The following is a 26231-nucleotide window of genomic DNA, read 5'->3' as shown; positions in this document are numbered from 1 at the left end:
AGGATTTCTAGAAACGTTCAGACAGGTGTTTAGGAGCTAGTTGGAGCTACACTGTCCTCCAGCAAATCCAGATGCAATAAGGTCAGCCACAAAAATAACTGTCTCCACACCAGTTCATTGCTAATTTCTCACTGCACGTCTTTAGTAAATCCTGACAGTAGTTTTTTAATGCCAAAAGAGGGTTTGTGCTGTTTGAGCTGTTACTAAATCCGGCCCTAATTCTGCGAAATGACACATGGAGTGTATTATTTATTTTAATACCGTTGCCCCTTTGAAACCAAACTAAAAGTCACCTCATGAATTGTTCCTCAGGCTGTCACCCGCCAAGTCCTTGAAATAAACTCTGAATTTCTACATGGATCTCTCCATATATTGGGACTAGTAAATAAAAGAAGTGGCAAACACACCGACTGACAGCTCACTCATCTTTTTTTGTTTATAGCTCTCTGTTTCATTTTAATTGGAAAGAGAAAACATTCATACTGTCAGAGCACAACACATTCTTTGTAGGTAGACTGATCCGTGTTTAATTCTGCTAGTGCAAATGGATGTACCTTCGCAGTTCTTGCCATCAAAGGCCAGGGAGAAGCCTGTGGTACAGGAGCACTGGTAGGATCCCGGCGTGTTATCACAGGTCTGGGCGCACAGGCGGCCCGGGTACCGCCAACACTCATTTACATCTGCCAGCACAAAAAGATGCAGAGAACTGCATTACTTTACAAACATACTGTAGTCTGAGGAGCATCCCTCTCTCTTTCTCCATCCGTCTTTCTCCTTGCCTTGCTGTCCTCTTTCACTCCTCTATAGGAGCAGAAGGGATACAAGATTAGGATAATCTGCATGCTCTCTGGAGCATGAGCTGCTGTCAGCTTCATCTATATGCATGCTATTAGTCTGGCTAACCACAGAGAAAATGACATCCTTTGGGTAATTCAGTCACAGTATCCAAACTGTTTTTAAATCCTTCAAGTGCTTTATTTTGCAGCTGTGGTTTAAGATACTTTGAAAAAAGGGGGAAACTTGAATGTGTTTGAGGTCAGAAGTCGAAAGTGTCATTTTTAAAATGCTAAAATTCTTCCTTCTATTCTATACTTCATCCTCTACTTTTTGTCCCCATTGTGACGTATATCTGACTGAAGTGGCTTCTCAAACAAGAAAAAATGTAGGGCGGGACTTGATTTTGTCCATTGGGATTTGATTGGATCGTTGTGGTTTGCTATTGCTGTGATCTCATGTGAGTGACAGGTTGTCCCACCCTCGCAAGTTGCTGCAAGAGGGAGGGGATGTTATTTTGAGGGCACCTGAATAAAAATAAAATAATGATGTGCAAGTGTAAGTTTCCGCGTTCCACTCTGTGTCGTGCACAGTTGAGCGTGCAAGCCTTTCAAAGTATACTCCTTTGGCCATGAGCGCGGAAAGACGCGTCACACGGACAGTGCGCAGACCGTTGCGGAACGCGGATGGCCAAAGTATACTTTGGGCTCAAGCCTCACTCCCCTGGCCTTAAGAGGCGCATTAGCGACTGATGATAGAGACCGTTAGCGTGCCCACCTTCCATGAATATTCCAAAAATATGACTGATTTCATTGTGACTTACTGCATAGCATATTGTAAGGTCTGAAAGTGAAGTTTTGTTCAGCAAGCCTACTGTGTGCACTTGCTAATCTGAACAAAGATGTGTTTTGGCTGTGTACTTGTTGTGTGTGTCAGTGTATGAGTTGATACGCACCCACACAGAGCTGGCGAATGGTGTCGTACTGGTAGCCGGTTTGGCAGTCACAGCGGTAGCTGCCGGGTAGGTTGTGACAGATTTGGCCCTCTCCACAGCGGTGGGTGCCCATCTGACATTCATCCACATCTGCAGATCACATTCAGCAGTCTTACTAGTCCTTGTAGACTTTACAAGTCCAGTTAGTTTATACCAACAGAAATGGTAACAAAAAGTAATGCTACTGACATGTTTTTTTAAAAGTTGAAATCACAGTAATGGTTTGTTTTTTTGTGTATTTTTATGGTCAAGGTCCGTTGTACTTGAATGGTACATGAGTAATGATTCAATTTCAATGTGGTATACTGTGGTATTGCCCCAGTACATTTGAGAAATGCTCTTTAAACAAGTGGAATTAGCTTTCACCAAGCCTCACTTCAAAAAGAAATTTCAGAACTAAGAAATGTTTACGGGAACCAAGCCCAACAGTCCGAACAAGAAATTAAGTTTTCTCAACTTAAATTATCATGTTTTTCACAATAAAACGTGATAATTTAAGTTGAGAAAACTTAATTTCTTTAGGTGTTACCAATTGAAGTATTTTTTTTAAGTTGATCCAACTGTTCACTTTTTACAGTGTAATTTGAAAAAGAAATATTTTGTAACATAAAATAGTCTGTTACTTTTGACCAGTTTAATGAATCCTTGGTGAATAAAAGTATTAATTCCTTTAAAAAAAAACAATGTTTTAATATAAATAATAATAAGCCTAATGTTATAACAATCTATAAATCTAAAAACACTAAAAGTTTTCTGAAAGGGTTAGGTGTAAAGGTCAGGGTATATTTGCATGTGTCCTTACCAATACATCGTGCTCCATCAGGGCTGGAATGGTAACCCTGACTGCACATGATAATCTTGTGCTGACAGGTGTAAGAGCCCACAGTATTTATGCAATTAAAGCCAGTCGTACATGGTTCTCTCACACTGCTGCATTCATCAATGTCTACAATAAAGTGAGAGAGAGCATGAAAGTGATAAAACAAAGGTAAATGAAACAAAAAAGCAACTTTTCAAAAGTGTGTTTACTTAATGGGATTGTCATTTGTATTTTTCAGATTTTCAAACAGTGACAGTTTGGTATTCTTCATGCATCTGTCCTCTAGGGGGCACCAGGAGACTCTAAAGGTGTCTCTGCCTTGTCTTACCGATACAATTGCCGTGTGAGTCTTGAGTGAATCCTGTGAGACAGCGTTGCTTCGGGTTACACGTGAACGAACCATCAGTATTCTGACACTGGAAGCCCATTCCACAGTTATGAGTTCGCACAACACACTCATCGATGTCTAGAAGAGAAAAAGTGCACCAAATGTCAAACAGGCCAGTGGTTCGGACAGCTAGACACCACCCAGTCGGGTTGCAGATTTGTTTAGCTTTTGAGACTGATGCTGTTAGAAGATCTAAACAAATGAAGTTACCTCTCATAAAGACTTCAAGAAAATCTGTAAATCTCACCAAATTTGGCAAGCATAGACGCATAATGAATAGACGGGCGTCATCTGAGACATTTGTTGGAGGAGATGGGTTTGGACAGAGATCACAACAGTCCTCAATTACAAGTCAGAACTTCACAGTAGGTGGCACTGTGGCTCAATAACAGGCTGGGAAAGCATGCTCACACATTTCAAGACAGCTGGTCTCACAAAATCAAACCCCAGTTTCTCCACAGTCAACACTTGCATGGAATTAAAGAAAAAAATTTGTATTTTGTTAATGATACTGGCACACAAAACTTAATACGAGCGTCACTGAAAATAATGATAACCTGCAGTTCGTCAAATGAGTCAGACTTTGATTCAGTATCCATTCTGATGGATTCAGTTCAGAGAAGGATTCAAACCAGATTACCAGATTACCATAGTCGTGTTGCTGTTTTGATTCACAAAATAGAATAATTTGTTAATGAATTAGACTGCACTGATCATTCTGTACTGTTTCTGATTCACTAAAAGATCTGGCTCATAATGAGGCATTTATTAATGAATTGGACTGCACTGGTCACACTGTGTGTTTTTGACTCACTAGAAGAACTGGCTCATAATGAGTCATTTGTTTATGAATCGGACTGCTCTGGTCATGTTGTATCTTTTTGAAACACTAAAAAGAAACAGATCATAAGGTTAAATTGTCGGTTAATCGGACTACACTAGTCATGTTGCAAGTTATTTTTGCATGTAGCCCAAGGACAGAAAGATTTTTCTTGACATTAGTTCACAGTACACCATTTTTAGCTGCATTACATTCAATACAGATTGCAAACTCGCATTCAAACCGCAGGTAAATAGCACCATTACCTAAGCAGTATGAGACCTAGCTAACAAAATGATGTTCTGAGAACATTGTTAAAGTTCCCATTAAGGGGATAGTTCACCCAATAATGAAAATTCTGTGATTAATTACTCACCCTCATGTCGTTCCAAACCCGTAAGACTTTTGTTCATCTTCAGAACACAAATGAAGATTGTTTTGATGAAATCTGAGAGATTTCTGTCCCTCCATTGACAGCTACCCAACTACCACATTGCCGCTTCAAAAAGTTCACAAAGAGATTGTAAAACTAATCTATATGAATTGAGTGGTTTAGTCCAAATTTTCTGAAGAGACTCAATCGCTTTAAATGATGAACAGATTGAATTTAGGCTTTTATTCACATATAAACATTCATCGACTCTCACACATCAGTCTCACACACGGAAGCTCAAGCATGTTCGCTTGACGGTTTGTTCTCGCGTGTCAAGCAGGTTCGGTTGAGCTTCTGTTTAAGTTCGCTGATCAACAACTACATTATTTCTGAATGTTCTTTTAACGTTTAAAATGTCTACTGTTTGTAAAAAAAAAAAAAAAAACATAATTCTTAATTATGTGAATATTAAGGGAACATTCCATTTTATCATCCTTCAAACATTGTGGGATTTTTACTCTTGAATGTTCTCTGAACATTCTGAAGTAGTAACATTTAAAAATGTTAGACAAACATCCAATTAAAATGTAAAAATTCGCTTTTAGAACATTGTTAAAGACCAGTCTTTGAATGAAAGTGTTATTAATGTTACTGGAAGAATGCAAGGACAATCTTGCCAGGACATTAGGGAAGTTCTGAGAACATTCCTGTTACCTGGGAACCCATATATGGATATTGGTGAGCCTTTAATTTCAAGTTAAGATAGTCTTTCAAAATCCTACAGTTGCACTGTAGTAACAGAGTATGAATTTTCAACTGTCCAAAGCCTGCAATTAGTTAAAATCCATTATTGCTATTCCATCACTTACTGTATAATGATAATTATCCCTCCACACTTATTAAAATGCGCTGGGCCAAGTCCTGACAAGAATCAGAGACTCTTGCTAAGTTTTCTCTGTTCAAAGGCAGTGGTTAGATGGGTCTAAGCATCTGCTTTGTGTAAAAACAGAGTGCGGGATGCTTTAGATGTTAGCAAGTAAGAGCCCGAGGCAATCAGCTGTGGCCTCTTTCGAACTGCGAAGGCCTGCAAAAAAAAAATCACATTTTACTGCACAGATTGATGCATGGTTTCTGGTTCTTCTTTGCAGCGGTGATGGTGGTGTTTAGATGATGAAGACACTGGTCTGAGATCTGTGGAGTAATGTGGGCTATGACAAGGATAGAAGACCGTTTGTTATTGATTCTGTCCATATGCATCACTGGGCAGCCCTGATAGCCGGGGAAGAGTTGGACTGCTGCCATGTTTCTGCTGATTTGATCTCACATAGAAGCAAAGTTCACGTAGACATAACTCTCAATGTATTTTAATTAATACATCAATGCTCTCTGTGGACTTTTAGTGAAATTAAAGCTTGAGGGCCATTCACAAAAAGGTAAGACGCAGGTCAGTGGAACAAAAAATATGTGCTTTTTAAAAGTTCTTTTAACTTGAGTGCCACGTTTTTATAACACCATGCCATGTGTGTGACGCTGCAAAAGATGCAAGACGTGAGCATCAAACACATCCATCTAGCGCATCATTTTTGTGCCACTATCACCAAATTTACAAATGAAGAGTTCAGATGCAAAAGCCTCTAAGTGCCATCTGAAATTTTCTTATAGAATGATTATTTTTATCAAGCTCGTATATTTAAGTTCAGTAATTAAGCTCTTCACTTAAATGACAATTAATAGGTCATTTTCATTGCCATTTAAGTGAAATTACTGACCTTAAATACATGCATGTGAACTCTTCAAATAATGTTTGTTTTCAAGCACTCCTCTATTTGTCATTGGTCAGACAAACTGATAATGCCACCCCCAAATTCACACCATTGGTTAAATTATGTAGTTAAGTAGGGTTGGTGAGCCAGTTCTTATTCAGAAACAAAAGTTATTACCTTTATGTCTGACTCAAAATTTAAATTAGAGAAGATATTTTGAAGAATGTCGGTAACAAACAGTAGATGGGCCCCATTGACTTCAATAGATTTTTTCCATACTGTTTGGTTACCCATATTCTACAAAATATCTTCTTTTGTTTTCAGCAGAAAAATGAAATTCATACAGGTTTGGAACAACGTGAGGGTGAGTAAATGATGACAGAATTTTCAATTTTGGGTGAACTACCCCTTTAAGCTTTAAATTAGGAAACCAAAATGATGTTGTGTGTGTGTGTGTGTGTGTGTGTAAACATTTGCTGATACCATAGCCCCAACCCACCTTCACACACTCCGCTCCTCAGCTGGTAACCGCTCGAACATGAGATCTGCCTCTCGCACACAAACCCTCCTACCGTGTTCACGCAGCGCTCGTCTGCCTGGCAGGTGTGTGTGTTCGTCACACACTCGTTCACATCTGCAAAGCAAAAGTACAGCATTATTTTGCTGGGCTCCAAATTATAACATCCTCACACAGTGCCAGGGACATAAATGGGGAGTTACATCCACAAAAGCCTGGAATGGAGAAGCTGAAGCTGGTGGAGAGGCAAGCAGGTGAGACGGCAGTGTAAAAAACATCCCATTGTGTGTTTCCATAAACCGAGGCACACATCAGGCAATTTGCTTCATGTCTTGAGTTCTGGCACTGTGGCGAACTGTCAAGATCTTCGGTTGGCCAGATTTATTAAAGGCAATAACTCTGGACTATGTTGAAAAACAAGATACCCAGAGAGAGGAGAAAAATAATTACTTGAAGCTTAGACAATGGCTGATTTGTGGTCCCCCCAAAAAAAGGATTCAATCTGTCATGTTATTGCCAGAGGAAATAATTTCAGGGAACAGGGTGGAAATGTTTGTGCTTTCCTCTGGCCACATTAGGACAAAAGAGAAAAGAGCACATGGTACATTATCTGTTCCACACAAAAGCTGGTAACACCATAGAGAAAACAATGAATTTGAATGTTTCAAAGTTTTTTGGATGCCAAAGCATTGGATAATAACAGAATTGCAATTCCAGAATGGAATACCAAAAGCAAAAACTAGTGTTTTACAGGCTTGTGCAAAATTCAGAATTTGAGAATTGCCCTCCATTCAATTCATGAATTTGAATTTGAATTGAATTTACTCCGCCCCACAGGACATTGAATTGAATTTGAATTGGAATGACAGGAAGTGGAATTAAATTCATGGCAATTCAAAGAAATTCCACTCAGTCACACAACAGAAAGAATGTGTTGAGTCTCACATGCATTCAGTGTTAGGAAGGTTATTTTGGAAATGTTTTTGCTTATTACTGTTATTAGTTACCCATTATAAATGTGGTTTGGATTACTTTATTTGGATAACTTTATCAATGCAAAGCAATTTCGTTTTAAGTTGATTAGTACACTCTTAAAACGGATGTGTTAAAAACAACACAACCTGTGTTATATCTTAACACACCTGTGTGTCTAGTTAAGGACAACACATTTTGTGTTACTTTTAACTCAACCAGTGTGTTATTGTTCTTAACACAGGGAGTGTGTTGAAACCTTTTACACACTAATGTGTTATAGTTACACAACTTGTGTCAGATATGTGTCACATGTGACTGTAGTCAGTGTGTATTTGCCAGAGTTACTTCCTGTGTTTTTACAACTGAGTGTCTGGATGAACACTGAAACGTATTGTTAACTTGTGTTTATGGAGTCCAGTGACATTTAATAAAGAGTTTGTTTGAACATTTGGATGGTTTAGACATCATGAATCTACATAGACAAGCTCTTATTGAGAATTAACTGAGTTTTAGATGTTGATGTTTCACTGAATGTTTTATTTGAAGTCACCAGAATCGTGATTAATGGCTCCTTTATTTGAGCTCTTGACCCTTTACTCTTCTTTTAGTTTTTCTCTGGCTGCTTTAACTGTATTTTAATAAAATAGGCCTACATTTGTTATGGTGAGAGAAAATATGATCAGATGTTTCTTGATGATGTCATAATCAACAAGTGCTGATCTGATCAAGTCTTTGAGTATATGGATGGTGTGCATTTAATTTATTTATTTGCTAGATATAACAATCTTGTGACACTACATCATGCTATCCATCATAATAAAAAATGTTTTCTAAAAATTTTAATCTGCAGCAGAAACTAGACAAATACAGACATCAAGAATCAGCGTATGAATCTCAACAATGGTGATAAACAAAAAGCTCCATGCCGCAATGCATGCTGGGAGTCATGGATGAGATTTGTACTATGGTGGCACCCAGCATGCATTGCGGCATGAAGCTTTATGTTTGTCACCATTGTTGAGATTCATGTGCTGATTCTTGATGTCTGCTTGATACCATAGACTGTAAAGTCCTGTATGCACTGTACATTTAAAAAATAATTTTAAGCTAATTGTAATATGCTAATCCTTTTAAAAGTCATCTTTTAAATATTACATTAATCTTATAAATATTGAACTCTTGCTGAGCTTAACAACACTACATATCCATGGTGATAATATTATCATCTAAACATATTTTTCTCATGATTATTTCTGCTGTTTAAAGTGTTAAAATAAATACACATTTACAGCAATCACAGAAAACGAATGTTAAAGAGTTAAAGGTCAAGAGCCCAAATAAAGCTGACACTAATCACGATTCTGGTGACTTTAAATGAAACATTCAATGAATCGTCAACACCAAAACCTGTTCATTCTCAATAAGAGCTTCTGTAGAGTCTGACAGAAATAAAGTTAATCTGGTTATTAATAACAAGTGAAAGCAGCATTTGAAAAAGACATTGAAAAAGAGGCATGATGTGATTGGCTGCCAAAAAACACCCGTTAATCTTTAAGTTTTCATGAATTAAGATTTAATTTATTTATTTGAATGTATTGCTTTATTTATTTTAGAGCATTTTATGGGATACCATATAAAATATACCTATAATTTTTTTTTCATAAACACAAACTCTCCTCCATCCAGTGCTATTCTATCCAGAGTTACACTTGAACACACATTGTGTGTTAAAAATATACACAACATGTGTCAAAATACCATCAACACATGCTGTGTGTTGTTTTTTAACACATCTCTTTTTAGAGTGTAACTAATTGAATTAAACATTTTACCTCAGTAATACAACTAAATACAATTACATTAATTTTGTAATTTATTAACAGAAATTTCATTTCACGTAACTATTTACTCCTCAAAAAAAATTTCCTCAAAAATACATTTTGTTCTAAAATAGATATTGATCAAATTCTTGAAATAAATTACCCCCTCAATGTTGTTTAATTCGTTTTTTTTTTTTTTTACATTGCTTTTAACATTCATCGCTGGGGGAAAACATATCCTTTTAATGTAATCTGTACAAGTAGTTCAAACTAATATCATTTATAATGCAATCATATCTGACGTAAAGCTTCATTGTTAAACACTTCACTTAAAATATGTATATGAATTTCTTTGAATTTTTATTGAATTGCAATTCTGCTTCGTTTAATTCAAATTCGAATTGTAATTCTAGATCCTGTTTTTGACATCAATTCAAATTCAATTCAAATTCAAGAATTGAATTGGAATTAAGGAGTCATTCTCAATTCAATTCTGAATTGTGCACAAGCCTGGTGTTTTAGGTAAATACAAATGGCGTTGTTGTTGTCATCTCAGTGACCACACTTTGTGAATCTTGTTTTCAGGCAGAGGTATGCAATAATACTATAAGTACATAGTCGCAATAGTGCAATGCAGAGGCAGCTGTAAATGTTTATATATATATATATAAGGAAGACAAGACCAATCACTAATTATACAAATATATAAGTGCTTCGGGTTGACGTAATGTAGAACAACTCGAAAGATGAAAGAAATTTGAATATGCGTTAAATACGTGAATAATTGTCTATTGAGTGGTTTTGAGAGAAATAGGAAGAAGGTTAAAGAAAAAGAGGAGAGATGGCTCACAAAAAATAGCAATTACCTTCTTAACAAACATCAAGAACAAACTTAATTTTCATTTATAAGTAAAAGTATTTTCTACAAAAGTAGTTCATTATTAAATATATTTAAACAGTACATTTTATAGTCATTTATACCAAAACTGTTTTGTTACCAACATTCTTCAAAATATCTTGTTTTATGTAAAGTCATACAGGTTTTGAATGACATAAGCATAAGTAAATGGTGATAGAATTTTCATTTTTGAGTGGACCAGCCCTTTGAAGGTTCACGCTTTAGTTACCAGGGAACCGAGATCACTCTCTATCTCTGTCTTTTTTAAAAGGTTCCTGCATTCAAGTGCACATTATCTAGCCCCAAAAGGCACATAGAAAGCAGCTCTGACACCCTCTTGCACTCTGTCGCAGATCCAGCGCAGAAGTGTCAACAAGCTGCCTCATCAACATACATGAGCAGTGGCACTTATTCAAAAATTTGCTTCATTATAACAATATAGTGAATTGCCTTCAAAATGTGGTACTCTGAAATGCATTAGAGGATATGCATGGGATGAATAATGCATGTTTGCAGACTGCAGGCAAAAGTGAGAGGGTTAGTGGTATTGCAAAGGGATGCGACTGCGGTGCATCAGGATTATGGTCTGTCAACATTATGTCTATATCGGATGTGCTGTTGTGATCAATAAGGGTTAAGATGAGAGGGTGATGATGACCGTCCAAGATGGTTGCAAGCTTGGGTTCACCTTTCTGTCTCAATTCCTGTCTTTGTTTTCTTATGAGTCCGTTTTGTTATTGTTACTAAAACTTTTTAAAATAGAGTAATTGAAATAAAGCTGAAATAAAATAAAATAGAAATATTAGATAAAAAAAAAAAAAAAAGTAAAATGTTGCCTTGGTAACTAACTGAAATAAACAAGTCTCTAAGCCCTTGCTAAAGTTTAATGCATGAATGTTTCGCCAATCTTTATTACATATTCGGGTCTTTAGCGACCCGGATCTATATCTAACACGGATGGACCTCTACCTGTCGCGATAATATAAAACTCTCCTGATATTAGAGAAACAATTACAGAAGAATAAAATAAAGCATATTTTGTTACCTTTTGGAGCTCGGAAGGGTTCAGTTTGAGCAAATGTTTTATACCATCATCACTGTCCTCGTCAGAGCTAATTTCCCAGTACATTCAACATCATATTCGCCATCTCAAACATATTCTCAAAACTATCATTTTCAACATCTGCAAAATCAATATTTTGATCGCTGACAGCTTCTTCACAAGACCCACCATCAAGTGACAGTGACACTAGTATTTGATTGCGTTCAGTACTTGCTCTGCAGTAAATCGCTGAGCCATTTCAAGTTTTGCTGATGATAATTCCTATACTTTTGTTTTCTGCCTGCCGTAACTATGAGTGAAACGTCACTTCATCATTGTGTATCAGACATTGCCACCTTGTGGAATAAAGGTGAATTCAACTTATTCAGTCATCAAATATTAAATTATTGTTGTGCAGAAAAAATATATTTGTTACACTGTTACACACCTTGATTTTCTTGTTATATTTTATAATGAATTGATTGAGGACTACTAAGAAGGTTGATGTATAACTTTAAAGAATGAATGAGGAGGAGGGTAGTAAAAGACCCCTCGGGTCACTAAAGACGTTTAAGGGTTAAGTTGAAGTACTAAAATTTCTAAACTGAAATAAATTACAGCTAAATACAAATATAAAAAACAAAAAATGACAAAAGCACATAACCAAATTACTAAACCTTAAACTAAAGTTAAAAAGCTAATTCAAAATGTTAATACATGCTACAAGTACAGTATATAATTAATACTAAAATAACTGTTATGAGCTGACTACTGAACACGCACATTTGCACGTTCACTTTTGTACTTCTATGAGAGAACTAGGAAGTCACAAGTAAATTAATAAAAAATGCATTAAAGTATTAAACAATCAAATAATTATATTAATAATAATATATAAATAATAGTAATAAATGCCACAGGTTCTTACGTGTATCATCAAACACAGCATGCTAGTTTAAATATGAGGGAGGCAAGATTTATTGATGAACAATCAATTGATGAACTTAAATTTTTGGTGCACAGTATGTCATGCATGCACATTATCATTTACTTCATTCATTTTGAACCAAACAATGCCATACAAACCTCTAAAAACATGAAAATTGAGCAATAATCTTCAAAGCCTAAACTTTCCCATCTATAGCTACTCCAAAACATCACTGCTATTTGGTTTAGAGGCAGATCTAAGACGCCCATTAACTACCTCAAGAATCAACCTACTGTAATAGACTGAGACATTTGTGTATGCTAACCACTAATGCCTTCTATGTTTTGGTTATGTCTGGAGGAAGGCAAAACAAATTCAACACGTCCCCACAGCTTCTGGTGAGAAGTCTGAGCAAACTAGACACCCATTATGCAACCGCATGTATATGAACTGGTTATAAGAGCATGCCGATGAGCTTTTGGGTTTCCTTCTAGTGTGTTAGTGAGTGTTGATCTGGGCAAGCGATGGGCCAACATGCCCCAACAGTGTGCAATGAGCTGAGACGGTCCCACGGTACCAGCTGAAAGCTCTTACCCACACAATCTCTATTCTGGTTGTGAATAAAGCCCTCATCGCACATCTCATTCAGCCGCACACACTGGTAGGAGCCCTCCCGGTTCACACACACCTCGTCCAGGGAGCAATTGTGTCTGCCGCTCGTGCACTCATTCACATCTACGGTACACATAACACTTTAGTTAAAGAGAAAAGGCACATGCTGAGATGCAAACACATACTGTAACACAGCCACCTCCACCATCATAGAGTCGTGCTAGCATTTTACGAGGTGCGAGATCAGATCAGGTTTGGTTTCTAATAGTGAGGTTTGCTCTCAATTATTCAACCATTTTATTGTTGTTCGAAGTGGGTTTTCTTTGTGGGGAAATCGCATGCATGTGTGGCTTTATGAATCTATAACACTTAATGTTTACCACGTGAATACAGCTTATGAAGAGAAACAGATGCCAGAGAAACTCCAGGGAGGATATACATGCACAGTCTCGTATTTTGAGCTTGCATTTGGAAGTGTAAAATGTCGATCATAAATGGAATGAAATTGAATACTAAAACATTTCATTAAAAAAAACAATCTAGTTTCCTGCAGAGTGTGACTTAAGTCCTTGGCTCCACAGCAAAGCCAGTCAAGCTTCATTTTGTTTCTGCCAAACGAAATCAAGGTCTCTGCCCACCCGCATTCAGCATATGGGAATGCTTTGACGGAGAGACGCAGAAAGAGAGAGTGAAATAAACTCTTTAAGTACAGAGATAATTCAACAGTGAAAACTGCCCTCTCAGCTGAAGCCATTGCGATTATATCCTCCCTTAAACTGTCCTCACATGCAAAAATAGCACTGATTTACAGTTCCTGTCTCTTGAATCAATGTGAACATGAAGTAAAATCTGACATTCATGTTGAGCCTAAGGCAATTTGCATTTCAGTCAAACAAACACTATTAATCGTTGTTGAATGTCATAGTAATAAATTCTACATAAGCTGAACTAAAACAGAGAATATGATCAGTTGGTTGTAACTTCTACATTTGCTGAAGAAGTTAAAAGCCGGTTTACACTGGGCAATTGTTTTCTTTCCTTTACGGCCTTTGCTTGTCATATTGTACAATATGACCCCAGTGAGATTTTGGGTAAAGGCCAAGGCAGACTGTGCAACATCAACAGTATTTGATGTTATACTGTATGATATACAGCTAAAAGTTTGGTCACAATTGACAGGCCATTTAACGTTCCGTTTAATATATTCTTTGGCATTTGAAATGGTACATAAATCCAAGTCCTTTGAGTGTTTTGCATAGAAAAAATTTTAACATAGAAAAATGGGAAAAACTAGGAGTTTTAGAAGGAGAAGAAGTAGTAAGATTAATGTAAATAATTTGCCATTGGTGAGCTCGCATAAGGCAAAATCAACAATCTTGCATCACCATTTTGCCTAATGATAAAATAAATCTGGTACAATCTCAGATATTTGTTTTAAACGACTAAATTCTCGAAAAATATATACACTGCAAAATAATTTTCCTAAAATTTTCAGTATAGTTCTAAGCATCCTTAAAGCAAGAAAAATGTATTTGATAAGCTAAACATTTTATTACAATGTGTAAAAAATAAGAAACATTTATTTAAATTGTAGTGAATGTTTCTAATTTGTATTTAATTATGTATTATATTATATTATATTATATTAAATAAAATTAATGAATTATGATTATATTAAATTATAATGAATGTTTTAACCATAATTGTTTTTAAACTTTTATCAACCTTTAACATAATTGGCAAATGTATATTTTCTTGTTTTAACCATAATTTTATTTAGACTTTAATCAAATTACAGTCAGGTGTTATTCTGTAAATTTCAAATGAACAAATTTATATCTTCTTGTTTTAACCATATTTTTTTTAACATGTATGTATATATATATATATATATATATATATAATTTGTTATATATATATATATATATGTATAAACAACATTATAGTTAAAACAAGAATGAATATATATATGTATATATATATATATATATATATATATATATATATATATATATATATATATATATATATATATATATATATATATATACTGTATATACATACATGTTAAAAAAAATATGGTTAAAACAAGAAGATATAAATTTGTTATTTGTTATAAATATATATTCATTCTTGTTTTAACTATAATTTTGTTTAGACTTTTATCAGCTCACTGTCAGGTGTTATACTGTAAATTACATAAAGAGCCAGCAAAATATTGTTTTTGGATAAGTTTATAGCAACATCTCTGCATGGCAATTTTATTAGCACCTTCCATGACAAGTTTAGGATATGGAATGAAAAGACCTTGAAAAATATAGTCTGCAACACTATCAGTACAGTAAATAAACATGTGGTAAAAGTGTCAGATCAGACAGGAAGATGTATTGTGAGACAGCAGAGCTGTCGAACCCAGGGCTGAGGTCACTGTTTATTATTGTAGTCAGGGCTGAAGGAGAGTAATTGGTCATGGATCAGTGAAGCTGAAGGAAGCAGATCCTCAGGTAAGAATGTGATGTTCAAATCTCTTGTCATAATCCTTTGGGTATAACTGCTATACAGTACATGAGTGATTCAGTCCACTAAGGGATTGGTTAGTGTTTATCAGTGTTTTGTGACAGCTCGGTGTGTATTTGTAGTTTTAGACCAATTTAGAGTACTTTACCTTCACAGGTGTGTATGTCTGCCATCAGAGAGAATCCTGGGAAACAGGAACATTGGACCAGTCCTCTTACCACAGAACACTGCTGAGAGCAGGGCCCATTACCTGCAGACAGTAGTAAAACTCAGTTAATACATCTATCACACTTCTTTTTATCAATTACATTATAATTACAATGGCAAGGATCACTGTTATTATTGTTGCGCTTGAATGATCAAATACACACAATTATGTCAAAATGCCCATCGTGGAGCATTCATGTAAACACAGTCGGTTATGTCTTATGTAAACAGTTTGGTGAAAACTGGATGTTTGTGAGTATTTTAGATCAACACATTTGGTCTTAAAGTGACAGGAGCCTAATATATCTACAGCCATCTGTGTCATTAATCATTTGTCATAAAAGACAAAGAGAAAATCACTCACTGCTCTTGACAGAATAACTTATGTAGGCACAATATGTAATATTTATAGATTAAAATATCCCAAAACCACTAGTGCAAAGTTATATATATTGTTGACTTGTAAACTAATCATTGTTATTTCGCTCAATACAGTTAATTATCGGTCTTATTGTTTGATTCTCTTGTTTTCTTGGTTTACAGCGAGTAACATGTTTGTACCATGCCTTAGAGACACTGTTTTGTCAAGTGGCTAACATAGCATACTCAGAAAGAGCTTTATTTGTAGTAACAGTATAATACAGCATTTACTCTGCCATACAATTTAAACATTAAGTACATGCCATTTAGCAACACAAGTCATCCATATTTCATTAATATGATATTCAAATATCGATATAGTTAACAAGCATCTCAAATCAGCCACAGAGCGAACGCACAGAGTAACGTTATAACATAACTTTCAACACACTCAAATGTATATTTAGTATGATTGTTTCTACCAAGTAAAACAGCGCTGCATTACCCCACAATTTTTATTTAAAATCCCAAAATTTTAAAGTGACCTGTATGAGTAGTAATTCAGCACTAACTGTAACAAAATTCAAGTTCAAGGAAGAAGGAGACGTGAACCAGCAATGGTTAAAAAGTAATTTTAATCGTAAAATAAACAAACTGCGAAATATAAGGATAATAAAAGCTCCGGTGCTCTTCCATGGGACTCGGTCCGCTCCCAGGCTCTCTGCCCAGTACATCTCATCCATGAACACGATTTCTGCCTGATTCCCGTCAGATTGCTTTCCATCGGCTGTGGAGGTGAAGACGACAACTCCCATGATTCCACTCTCATTAATGCCAGAATGGAGCTGCTGTGCTCATGGATGACCATAACAGATTTCGTTCAAAATTGAACTATGATCAGCATGACTTAACGAGTCACCCAGATACATCCAGATAATTTCCGTACTGATTGATCCTCCAGAAACACGACAGTGTCCCAGACAAGTAACAGACTTCCAGTCCATCAACCCCAAACCACGTATACATAAAACACTGTGGCATTTGGACTTCTCTTGTGAAGTGCTTTATCTTCTGGATGGCCTGCTGGATGAGGAGGAAGTGGTGATTTTTTGCTCTTCTGTTCAGCGTGTTTCAATTAAGATAACATATGCTGTGCAGAGCATTAGAATGACCATACAATACCTGTGAGGCTACATGGTCTGGAATTTAGTTCTCTGTTATGGTGCCAGAATGTTACGAATCATTGAAATATTGTGCCAATCTCATGACATTTGAAAGAACAATGTTATGTGCACACCAAAACAACCAATTATGTTAGGATTTGACTGAGAGGCCGGCTGCTGACAAAAAATTAAATCAAAAATCACTTAATTTCAAATAAAGGATTCTGAGTTCTTTCAACCACAAAACATATGCATAATGATTCATCATGAAAAAAAAAATCTTAATATGTATTAAAAATGTCTAAACATTCTTAGGCCTCTAAAGTCTAAAACACATATATAACTTTAAAAGGTAAAAAACTAATACAAAATGTAAAATTTTATAATCAGTATATGATATTTATATTTTACCATATTACCGTTTTTACTTTATTTTTGATTCAATAAATGTAGCCTTGTTGAGTATAAGAAACTTCTTTCAAAAAAAAAAAATCGTACTAACCCCAAACCTTTGAACAATAGTTTGTTATGTGAACTTTAAACACTACGTGGCTGTCGAATGCCTGAATCTGATTGGTTGACGAACGTTCTAAGGTGTGCAATTATTTTCAGGGAAACGCACGGCTAAAGTAGTTCCAAGCAGGTCTTGACCGCATTATACGTCGCCAAATGCTTTCAGTTATTTCAAAGGTCCTTACAGCCTTTAACAGCAAAAGAACTAAAACCCACAACGATTACGTACCTGCACATGGGTTGTGAAAGACTGGGGGTTGAGTGGTGGTTTCTCGTCTTGCTGGAGCTACAGTAAGCAGCCTGTCTTCTTCACCAACCCTGTTGTCTTCCTCCAGCTTCTCTGTCAGAAAGAGAGAGAAAAGAGTGAAATGTCACAGGGATGAGTCATTCCTTTTTCATTTTACACCCTGTCAGATGGTTTTTGGTAGAGGAACTACCAAAAAATTGTTTTTCCAACATTTAATCATGACCAGATGCGAAATATGGAAAGCGCTATTTGATTTGTGACGTTTGCAAACATATATCTTATGCTCAGAATTTCTTTCATTCCAAAAGTCAGCTGAAGAATGCTGGAGGGAAGTTATTTGTGGTCGTATCATTAGTTCAGTCCAGACATGAGATCATGAGTCAAGTTTCAAACTGCGGAGAAGCACAACACTATCTCTATCGACACTTCCATGTCACCAGAGACACAAAAACAATATTGACACATGATGACAATCCCATCATGCAGTGGCGTTGTTAGGGTTTGGCTGTATAACCAAGGAAACAGGACAAATAATTACAAACTGCAGGAAATCAGGCAAAGCAAAGATAGTCCCATCACTGTGCTATCTAGTTAAAGGGATAATTCACTCAAAAATGAACTTTCATTTATATATGTTTTTATATATTTATATATTGTCATTTTGGAGCTAGACCGACCCAGTTATTGATTTTATAATATTAAGAAAACTGTACAGGATATTGATATTAATGGAGATTGATCAAAATTCATGTTTTTAAAAACAAAAATCTCAAATAGTTATGAAATAACATGCAGTGTTGTTTGCCTGTGCTTCAACGTGTTATGTTATATAAAGAATTAATATTATTCATGTTCTTTAGAGTTCAAAAATAATATTCCAGGATGTCTAATTCACTGACTCATCATAAAAAACCTTCACTAGATTGCTATATGTGCATGCACGCACCAAAATGCAAAGTCACAGTACACACAGTGTTATTTAAGGTCATTTTAAATCCAAATAAGTTCTAAGTAATGCGAACACACTGCAGACAGGATATTGAGAAGGTATTAAGATTAATTCCTCTATTTAATGCAGGGCTGATAGAGTGTGTTTTGAGTGCATAAAGATTAGACTTCATTATGCTAGGTTGTATACAGAAGTATATCTCTGCACTGAAAGTCTAGGAATAACATAAACCCTCACTGGTTCTCAACAGCCTTTATGCATATCCAAATAGAATATTTGTTGAACTATACCTGCTTAATCTAAAATGGTTAACACACAAAACTGAATCTACATGCAGTATAACACAAGCAAACAGGTTGTCCCTGAGTCATCAGAACTCAAGGAGGGGCTGATCTTACCTGGCACACATGTGCGGGCATCCTGCAGGAGTGTGTATCCAGGGTGGCAGGCGCACAGGTAGGAGTCACGAGTGTTGATGCAGGTGTGATGGCAGAGAAGTGCAAATCTCTGGCACCTGTCATCATGCTCCAAATCCTCCAGTGAATTAGCCGCAGGATCCACATCCCCAACCGACAGCGCTTGCTTCGAAAACCGACTGTCTGATACTGAGGAAGGGGAGAGATGGTAAGATTAGTAAGATCTCTTGCATGTGACTCTATTTACATTACTGACACCAATGCATATACACTGTCACTAGGGATGCAACAATATCAGAATTCTGGTTGATAAGCCAGAATTCTAATCTTATAGATAAGCCTGATAAGCCTATTTAAATATTCATGTTATGGCCAATAAATGATAAACGGTTTAAAAATTAAAGAAACAAACTATAAATAAAACACTGAAAAATTAAATCAATCATTTAAATGCTGCAAGTGAATTTAGTCATCACGACATATGAAGCATTTAGGCAACACTTTACTTAAAGGTATTCATAAAGTACGTTATAATGCATAATATATATTCATAAATAATCAAAATATTATCAAAAACACAATGTAGAGCTAAAACAAGTTAATTCTGAGTAACAAATGCTTTGGAAAAAAAGTGCATCATAAGTGATCAAACTGAACATGCTCAGTTCTAAGTTCTAATTTTAAAGTAATTTTAAAGGTACACTATGTAATTACAGTGAATATAATGAGCGAGTATATCATGAATCCATTTTCCAAACCGTGTTTTTGTCTTATCCTGAATCACTATGGTACGTCTATAATAAGTGTTTATAATGACAATCGCTGTGGAGTAGCCCAGTACATGCATGACTACATAAACAGAGAAAAGTAGCTTTAGCTACAATGTTCTTCCACAAAACACGTGCAGTTCTATTTATTAAAGGGACTATGTGTAGCTTTTTAGGTATTTTATTATCTAAAATCAATATTTTTATCAATAAATATGCCCTCAATGGTGTACAAATACCTATGCCAATGATCAGACTAATCCTCGTAAACGAAGAATTTATTATCTTTATGTACATGGGACGGGTAGGTCTACGGAGGCTTCCATGTAGTTCCGCCATCTTGAAAAACTATAATAGCAGAGAGGGACAAAAAGTACTAGGCCAACGCATTTCCACAACGCGTTTTCGTTCAGAGCCAGAAGCCAGCAGAAGCGGAGGAGCAGAGCAGTGAGAGGCGCTTGTCACTGCCGCGGCAAGTTTAAAAGGATGCACTGCACGGTTATTTATACACCGTTCATTCATACATACATATGAGTCACAGGATGAGTCCTCGTCGTCGAAAAAGTCCAAAATAGACCGTAAAAGGAAACGTGACCGGAGATTACAAAAACAAGGGTTAATGTCGGGATAGCTAATGCAGGAGAAAGCTTTCAAAAGAGACCCTGAAGTTGCCTGCTTTCTTCTCGACAGGTAAGTCAATGTTACCGTCTTAATTACAAGCTTTTTTTTCATTGCTTGGTTGTGTACTTTATTATATAGACAGTAGAACATTTATAGTTAAAAGTTAAACAGGCTCTTTGAAGAATAGCAGCTACTGAGTAAAGTAACGTTAGAGAAGGCTCTGATGATGATGATATCTAACAATGCACGTACTTCAAAACATATAACGAGTAAAGAAGGCATTACTACTAATTACCATAGTTAATGTTTTTCACAGTCAGTAATTCATACTGTAACATTCTTTTTTTCGTTGTTTCAAGTTTCAGTTTGTTTTAAATAACAAACCTGTTCACCCGAAGAAAAACTCGAAGTGCTATTATAAGACATCCTGCCATAGCTTTTTGGTACATAACGGCTACCGTAGATGCAACGCGCATTTGAAAAAGTGAGGCGCTGGAGAGCATTATTCGTTTGAATGCAAAATACAATTTCACCACTAGATGGGAGAAATTCCTACACACAGTCCCTTTAACCACTAGAGAGGTTACAGAGTGTACCTTTAAGTTGCTCATGCTAATTATTGATAGTCAACTTTTTCTACATTTAATTGTTCAATCAACCTTTAAAATGCATATGACAAAATAGAAGCTTCATTATTTTAAGTGAATTACAATATTGGCAGTTTTCAACAAAGGTTTTGATTTAATGATATAACATAGCATGACAATATAAATACATGTGCACATCTCAACCATTTCAAAATAATAAGTACTTGTATCATTTTTATTGGGATGCATACCATTTGGTGTAAAGCTATAAACTTCCCATGTCATAAATGAACTGTTATTTTGAGAGACTTTCTGGCTTTGACTCACAGAAAGCATTTGATTTGAAGGGCCCTTTGAAGCAGTTATTTTTTAGCATTTCTGTCTGGAAAGACACTACAACAACAGATGCTATGATTGTTTTCCCTTCAAAGTGCCCTGAGTAGATAATATTAATGCAATCTGAAATGTCCTGACAGTCATAGGGGTCTACAGGGGTCCTCTCTATGATATTATTTCCTGTTTTATGGGGGGTTGTTTGTCACAAGATGGCTCCCACATCCACACTGACTTTCGCGAAAGTGATTAGGCAGACGTTTTTTTTGTGTGGAAATATCTTTACGTAAACATAATACATAAAGCAACACTCCAGTCAACATCTGTCATTCCACCACTGCCAGCTGTTCTTGCCATGCTCTCTGTGTCCTCCATCTGCCAATCACATCCTATCAATCCCAAATCCACAATCGACGAATTCTAAGGAGTTAATCAACAGGCTTTCCAACATCGCACACCAATTTGGCAAGGTGTTCGACTGACTTGGCAATTAGCGTCTGGCTAAACATTATAAACAGACTCGGCTTCACCTTACACAGCGCACTGGTGTAAAGTAAATATTTCTCACAGTCATTAACTGAATGTAAATGCAATGGAGGGAGAAGGAGATTAAACATTTCCGCTATAATTAATCACGTTACGGGTGTGAGGTGGCAGGGGGCCTGAGAAAGCATCCCTCATGGAAATAATTACCTCTCAACCGTTTTTGTATCGCTTAAACCTTTGATGCAACCGAAAGGGATTACATAGTTAACATAGCAATAGTCTCCTTAAAAAGAGAAAGAAAATGCATTTCTTTGGATACCTCTATGGAGGCAATTTAATTGGACTTATTTTAGCATTCCATCATCTGTATGTGCAACACGAAAAGGAAATAAACCAGTAGCTACTGACACGGCTACAGCTAATCTCACCTTGCCTCAGGATATCAGGTTGGCTCTTAAGGGGAAGCAAGGCACTGGGCCAAAGGAATGCGCCATTTGAGACATAGCAAGAGGTAAAGTCTGGGTTTTAAGTCTCATTCAAAGGAATATTGACCTGGGTCTATTGACTAAGGTTTTGCTGATAACTGAGAGAGTGCTAGTTGGGTAATGGACATCTGCCATTACACTGATATGACACTATGGCTCTCAGGGTGATAGAATAAAAGCCAGGATGTGAGGTGTTGAACAACTTTATTTAGCTATAAGCCACATACAGGTTTAAGGCACTTAATAAATTAGGAGGAAATTGAGGAAAATGTTCCTCACACACACACGCACTCACAATGTATTAGACGCGGTTCATTGCTTATGTTTCTCTGATAAATTTGAAATCTATTTAAAAATTATTAAACATTTTAATGCAAATTCTTGGATTCTTGGAACTTTTTTTTATCGCATTTAACAAAAAACAAAACAAAAAAAATTACTTTAATTTTACTACACAGTCAGACAATGTGCGGGTCTGGATTTGGATTTCCGCTGTATTTTCTCCAGTGAACATTATTCATGTCTTCCGAATACAAAAGGATTAAGTAAACATCCATTTTCCAAATTAAATTGATTTCACACAATAAAAGAATTATGTTGCATTACCTCATTTTAATAAATTCAATTTAAAAAGCAGCAAAATCAATTTTTGGAGTGTACACAGTCTATTCCTAAACTAATATCAAGTCTTATCCCAGTGTAAACATATAGCATAATTCCAAAAAAGAGAACAATGTTTCCATGCAAATCCTGCCAAAATTAGTGAAATTAGTCAGCTGAAACATTTGAGACAGAAGGAAAGTTTGCTGGCACGGGCAGAGAGGCAACAGCCTGCTTTGCCATCTGCTTCTGATTCAGCCCAGCTTGCCAGCATCTTTGTACGTTATTCTGAACGGTAACGTGACACCTGACCAATCAGCTCTGGGCATCTTTCTTTCCTCTGATCCATCAATGTCAACCTCTCGGCCAGAAGTGTGACGAACTTGAACGTGAAACTGAATGCCAAGACAAAGCCATATTTCAGACGCTTCCAAATATGATCCAGGCTTTAAAAACAAACAAGCAAAATCACGACTAAGGCACTGGTGTTAATAAGAAGACATAAACTCAGAAGTCACTGGGATGAGGAGATAACTGGGACATTGTGGTAAAAAAAAAACTGAAAACTCAAAACTGAGACATTCCAGGTCCTCGTGTGGTTTCACATCATATAGTGTGTCTCCATCACAACCCTTTCTTGGCATGACAGCCCGTCTAAATCTGTTCGTCAAAATAAAATATGAACTCTCACTCACCCCGGACCCAACCACTGGAAATCAGCCATACACTACATTGCAAAGCATGAGTAAACTCTGCTGTAAAAACAAAACTCCAGGTTGTGTAAAAGACAAGAATTTCACCTCTCTTAGGAAGAGCAGTCGGTTGAGGTCTCTGTTTTTTCTTGATCGCGGGCGGAGCAGGACCTTCCTCGCCCTCCTCGCAGCACGTGAGGAAGACGTGTCCACATGGGTAACTCAGATGCTCATGCACTTCACAGCCTTTACCTTCATTTCGTAAACGCAGACCCAGTGCACAGCAGTTACAGCAGTCCTACATTAAATAGCATAGCAAGAAAGAGATCGAAAACATTTTTTTCAGTCCTAATCAGTCATGATGTGACTGTCGAGCAATAAGTAATTTGTCAAGCAGCAAGTCATTTCCACACTGAAAGCCAAAATTATGTATAATGTTACACAAACACAGTCAATCAGAGCATTTTTGAGGTTGAACATATACCACCTTTCATACTTTGAAAAAAACCTTTCAAACTATTTTAACACATTTATTATTAAAATTAATTAAAATTATTATTTTTTCAGCAAGGACCCATTAAACTGATCAAAAGTGAAAGATATTTGTTTCAAATAAATGATGTTCATTTGAACTTTCTATTCATCAAAGAATCCTGGAAGAATGTATCAGTTTCCACTAAAATATTAAGCAGATCAACTGTTTTCAACATTGATAACAATAAGAAATATTAGATAATAATAAGCATATTAGAATGATTTCTGATGGATCATGTGACACTGCTGAAAATTCAGCTTTGCCATCTCAGGAAAAAATGTTTTAAAGAAAACATGCTTTAAAATATATTATTATTTCACAATTTTGCCGTTTTCACTGTATTTGTGATCGAATAAATTACCGACCCCAAACTTTTGAACAGAAGTGTAATTGGACCAAGGGAATTTCACTGTGGGCGGGGCTACCTAGCTTAAACCAGCAGAAATAGAAACCAAACACATTTTTAAAAATGTCCTGCTGCTTGTTGTGTTTACAACTTGTTAAGACTATTTTTTTTTTAGATTTTGTCATGTTGGGACTGATTAGGACATGTTGTTATCCCCAGCCTTTCACATGACCAGACACTATTCAGTAAATAATTTTGAATTGGCCAAAATAATGACTGTTTCCAAACCACAGAGATCATGCATCATTTGTATTTTTCTTTCATTATTTTATGAACTCTGTAGACTGTTTGAAAACAGTCATTATTTTTTAGTCCGTTTGATGCCACTAGTTAATATCTTACCATTTGGGAATCTTCTCCGCAGAGCGGGCTGTTTCCCTCACAGGCATGTCCGGCCTTTGCAGCATTCATGCCGGCCTGACACCTGCTCTCTCTCAGAGCACCTGAACAGCACTGCTTCTGGACAACACTTGAACAAAGCAGAAAAAAAACAAAAAACGTTTTAACATAATTTAATACCCGTTTCTAAACCCAAGCCTGTCAACACCGTTCTCATCAGATTTACTTGTTGTTTAGAGCAGAGGTTTTCAAACTGGGGTCTAAGGTGTCCCAGAGGACAGCAAAAAGAGTACTATGGGGTCCATGGAAAGGTTTTCAGAAAGAAAAAAAATGCACCACTGTTCAAAATTTGGGACCTGTAAGTTTTTTTTCTTAATACTTTTTAAGACATAAAAAAAAAAAATCTTGAGCACCAAATCAGCATATTAGAATAATTTTTAAAGGATCATGTGACACTGAAGACTGGAGTAATGATGCTGAAAATTCACTATTTTTTATAATATTTTACAATCATATGTATGTTTTTATTGTATTTTTGATCAGATAAATGCAGCCTTGGTGAGCATAAAAGGTGTTTTTCAAGAGCATAAAATCTTATAGACCCCAAACTTTTGAACAGTAGTGTACAGTATATTAAAATACAATATATAATAATAATAATATAATATATACTCTATATTATTATATTATATAACTAATCTCTTCTTTATTTTATTTTGACAGCCATAATTTTAAGCTTCTCTTCAGGTTTATACATTTAATTGTGGGTAGAAAAATAATGCAGTGTCAACTTTATAGAAACGTCAAAAATTATAGTAAAAATTGTCTGTTTATACATGAAAATATATAGCTGTCTTTCACATTTAAGGAAAGGTGTTACATCCTCATCACATTTACAAGTCCATGGCACCCAAAAGGTCGAAAACCTCTGGATGTTTTGGAAACTACTGGTTGCAACTGACCAATCAGCAGCAGCTTTTTGCATTTCGTTTGCATCCAGAGAAAATTTGTATGGATTAATCTCACTCTGCTTCCTGCTTGACTGATTCCTCAAGGAAGTTGTACTGAGCAGCATAACCAAGGATCTGAAACGTCATCCAGCTTACCCACACACAGAGCCGAGGTCTTCTGTTTTGACAGGCATACGGTTGCAGTGCTGGTTCTCCTCGGCCCATTTCTGCCCGGCCACACAACAGCTCTCCACCAATCCTGGAGGTGAAAGCGCCGAGAGGACAACCATCTCACAGATCAGTTTTATCTTACATAAACCAGACAAAAGAATAG

At 36.2% G+C, this 26231-nt stretch overlaps 1 protein-coding gene across 2 annotated transcripts in view; it reads right to left on the bottom strand.

The window, feature by feature from the left end:
* The window catches only part of fbln2 (fibulin 2), a 53603-nt gene that overhangs the window by 6840 nt on the left and 20532 nt on the right, over positions 1–26231 (bottom strand). Inside the window, exons 3-14 of one of the 2 annotated variants that reach the window (XM_084395221.1) lie at positions 26054–26156; positions 24951–25077; positions 23776–23965; positions 19079–19285; positions 17714–17824; positions 15390–15491; positions 12707–12847; positions 6432–6566; positions 2917–3054; positions 2571–2714; positions 1730–1858; positions 555–680 (exon numbers count right to left, since the gene is read on the bottom strand). In XM_084395221.1, coding sequence (XP_084251347.1) covers positions 555–680; positions 1730–1858; positions 2571–2714; positions 2917–3054; positions 6432–6566; positions 12707–12847; positions 15390–15491; positions 17714–17824; positions 19079–19285; positions 23776–23965; positions 24951–25077; positions 26054–26156 — 1653 coding nt within the window. The remainder of the gene's footprint in view (positions 1–554; positions 681–1729; positions 1859–2570; positions 2715–2916; positions 3055–6431; positions 6567–12706; positions 12848–15389; positions 15492–17713; positions 17825–19078; positions 19286–23775; positions 23966–24950; positions 25078–26053; positions 26157–26231) is intronic. The other variant, XM_084395222.1, reaches the window with a different exon arrangement.

Source organism: Rutilus rutilus (assembly GCF_951802725.1).
Source record: "Rutilus rutilus genome assembly, chromosome: 22".
Lineage (NCBI taxonomy): Eukaryota > Metazoa > Chordata > Actinopteri > Cypriniformes > Leuciscidae > Rutilus > Rutilus rutilus.
The sequence above is the reverse complement of the archived record's forward strand: the minus strand, read 5'-3'. Positions and strand labels throughout refer to the sequence as shown.